Raw genomic sequence first — 2,465 nt, forward strand, 5'->3', positions numbered from 1 at the left:
TCTGCTGACAACCCATGATTACACCTGCTACCCCCCAAATTTGGGCTTGGGCCAGCATGCAACCACTTGTACTGGTCATGTGACCATGTCTGGGACACTTTCTAATCAGCTAGTTCTGCCCCTATATATACCTGGGCATCACTTGGGTCTATATACATATTTCAAATAGTAGCACAGCCTCAAGAAGCAGTGTGAGTCAAAGAACCATGTGGCAGTGCTTGGGTAGCTAATCAGATGCCAAGAAATGCACCAGTGATGTGAGATCTTGGCAGAGTTGGTTCTAATTTTAGCACATGCTCACATGGAACACCACTTAAATATGACTCATCCAATTTCCTTATATGGTAATCCTATTCCCCAATCCAGCCCCCATTTACCTGGAGATTGAGCACAGCCATCATCATGTGATTGTGGCAGTGCAGGTAGTACTTGGTGACTAATCATCCATAACCACAGTCATGTGACTTGTGGCTGAGTTGAATACTTGCTGACTAAGCATTTGTCATCATGCTTTGTCATACTTGATTTGTCATACATGAGTCAATCATGTGACTTGATTGCTGACTCATCAGAGTTCAGCTGACTAAGCTTAGTCATCCATCCATTTTATCTTCTTTCCTAATTTGGAAAGGGGATTGCCATTTTTGGTAAGTCTAGGTTGCTTAGTCTCTATTTGTCTTGAAAGTCTTCTTCAAGTCATGTCTCTTTCCTAATTAGGAAGGTGAGTTACCATAAATGGTAATCTGAAGTTGTGTTGTTGGGACAATATGTTGTGCATCATTGATGTAGGGGCATTAGTCATCCCTACATCCCCTATAGGCAATACATATACACATATATATATATAAATTGGGTATAGGTAAGCAGCTTGTTTTCAATGTCATAACCCATATCTAGAGGGGTTATTACCATATATATCCACTGTCAAAGATATATATAGTATATATGATGCACAGTGATATATTAATAATATCAGTTGCTGGGGGATGTTGCACTCCCCCTGCCCCCCTAGCTGCAGGCCAATGTTAATGCCCACAGGCAAGGTCTGAATAATATATTATTATAGAAGAGATTATGTCCCCCCCCACCTCAAATCCATAGTAGTTTAGTATAGTATTCAATAAAGGACTGGAGGGGGGGAGGTCATGTGACCCAGACTTGGGGAATATCACAAAGTCCAGCCATGTTGACCATCAGTCTTATATGTGAGAACTTGGAGGTTCTGAGTGCATATGTGCGAGTATATGCGTGCCTGCGGTCATGCTGGTGTGCAGCATGAGTGTGTTGGAGGCTTGACAAGGTCCGGACTCATGGAAAGAATGGAGTGGGTTGTGACAAATGTGGCACCTCTGGGTGTGTTATAGCCCTTTGTTGCATATGCCAGTTGGGATTGAGGTTTTAGTGCACACTTTGGTTGTGCTTTGATGCTGGCATAATGGCTTTAAATAACCTGTCTTGAAACATGGACCAAGGAGTCTAACATGTCTGTAAGTGTTTGGGTGCAAAACCCAAGTGCAAAATGGAAGTGATAGTTGGGAACCTCTTCAGAGGGGCACCTGCCCTTCTTGTTTGGGGGCAATCCTTGATCCATAACATCAGCAAAAACCCCGTAAGGATGCTGGCTAATTTAGCTCAAACATGTCAGGGACTTTTGTTATTTGAGCTAAACAAAGGTAATTTAGGGACCATGGCTCTAGACCACACAAATTTAGTCAGATCCTGTCTAAGCTGACAAGGTTCAGTACAAGGCTAAAGGTTTAGCTGATTTAGTGGATTTAGTGAATTACAGCTCAAGATCAAGGCATCAGCATTCAATCAATAAAACTATGTCAGTTATAGATTGTAATTACATAGTATTTTTGAGTGCATACATGAATTGTCAGAGCCAACAACTACCAAGAGGTAAAACCTAACTAGTTATTGCCTAATATAGGACTTATCAACTAGTAGGACCTAACAAAGCTCAAGGCAATGCCAGGGAAGGGTAGGACAAGACCTATTTAAGTAAAGTGCACTATGCTATTAAGATAGCAGGGCTAAAACCAAGGCAGGGACTATTACACTCAAGGTGCACCTGATTGTATGCCAAGGGTAGGTAGTGTTGGAGGGATAAGAGGTCAAGTTCTGAGGCTTAAGGCTCTCAGAACCCTCCTTATATATTCAACAGAGAAGGGGAAGAGTAGTTACATGTACAAACATCAAAACAAAGATAAGGTCACATGACCAGAGATAAGAAAACAAGATCACATGACTACAGGTCATGTGATGAGATTACATAATAAGCGCTCAGCGCCTAAATAACATAAGATGCATATATCCATAAATCTTCATGAAAATAGCGCATATATTCACTATTTCTTTGACTTAGTGGATTCTAAGGTGGTCACGCCTCTAGGGCATGACATGAATGACAGGTTGGGGCAACAATCCAGGCTCTCACCAATACATATTACCATTTTGGTGAT

At 41.6% G+C, this 2,465-nt stretch overlaps 1 protein-coding gene across 1 annotated transcript; it reads right to left on the bottom strand.

The window, feature by feature from the left end:
* Positions 1 to 1,258: 1,258 nt before the first annotated feature.
* On the bottom strand, positions 1,259 to 1,591 carry RhiXN_02452 (uncharacterized protein; the record flags this gene model as incomplete). Its single annotated transcript, XM_043322269.1, has 2 exons — positions 1,259 to 1,427; positions 1,482 to 1,591. The coding sequence occupies 2 exons, from the start codon at positions 1,589 to 1,591 to the stop codon at positions 1,259 to 1,261; spliced, it is 279 nt and encodes a 92-aa protein (XP_043177765.1).
* Between the last annotated feature and the right edge of the window lie 874 nt (positions 1,592 to 2,465).

The sequence above is a fragment of the Rhizoctonia solani genome, chromosome 3 (assembly GCF_016906535.1).
Source record: "Rhizoctonia solani chromosome 3, complete sequence".
In the NCBI taxonomy this organism is placed as follows: Eukaryota; Fungi; Basidiomycota; class Agaricomycetes; order Cantharellales; family Ceratobasidiaceae; genus Rhizoctonia; species Rhizoctonia solani.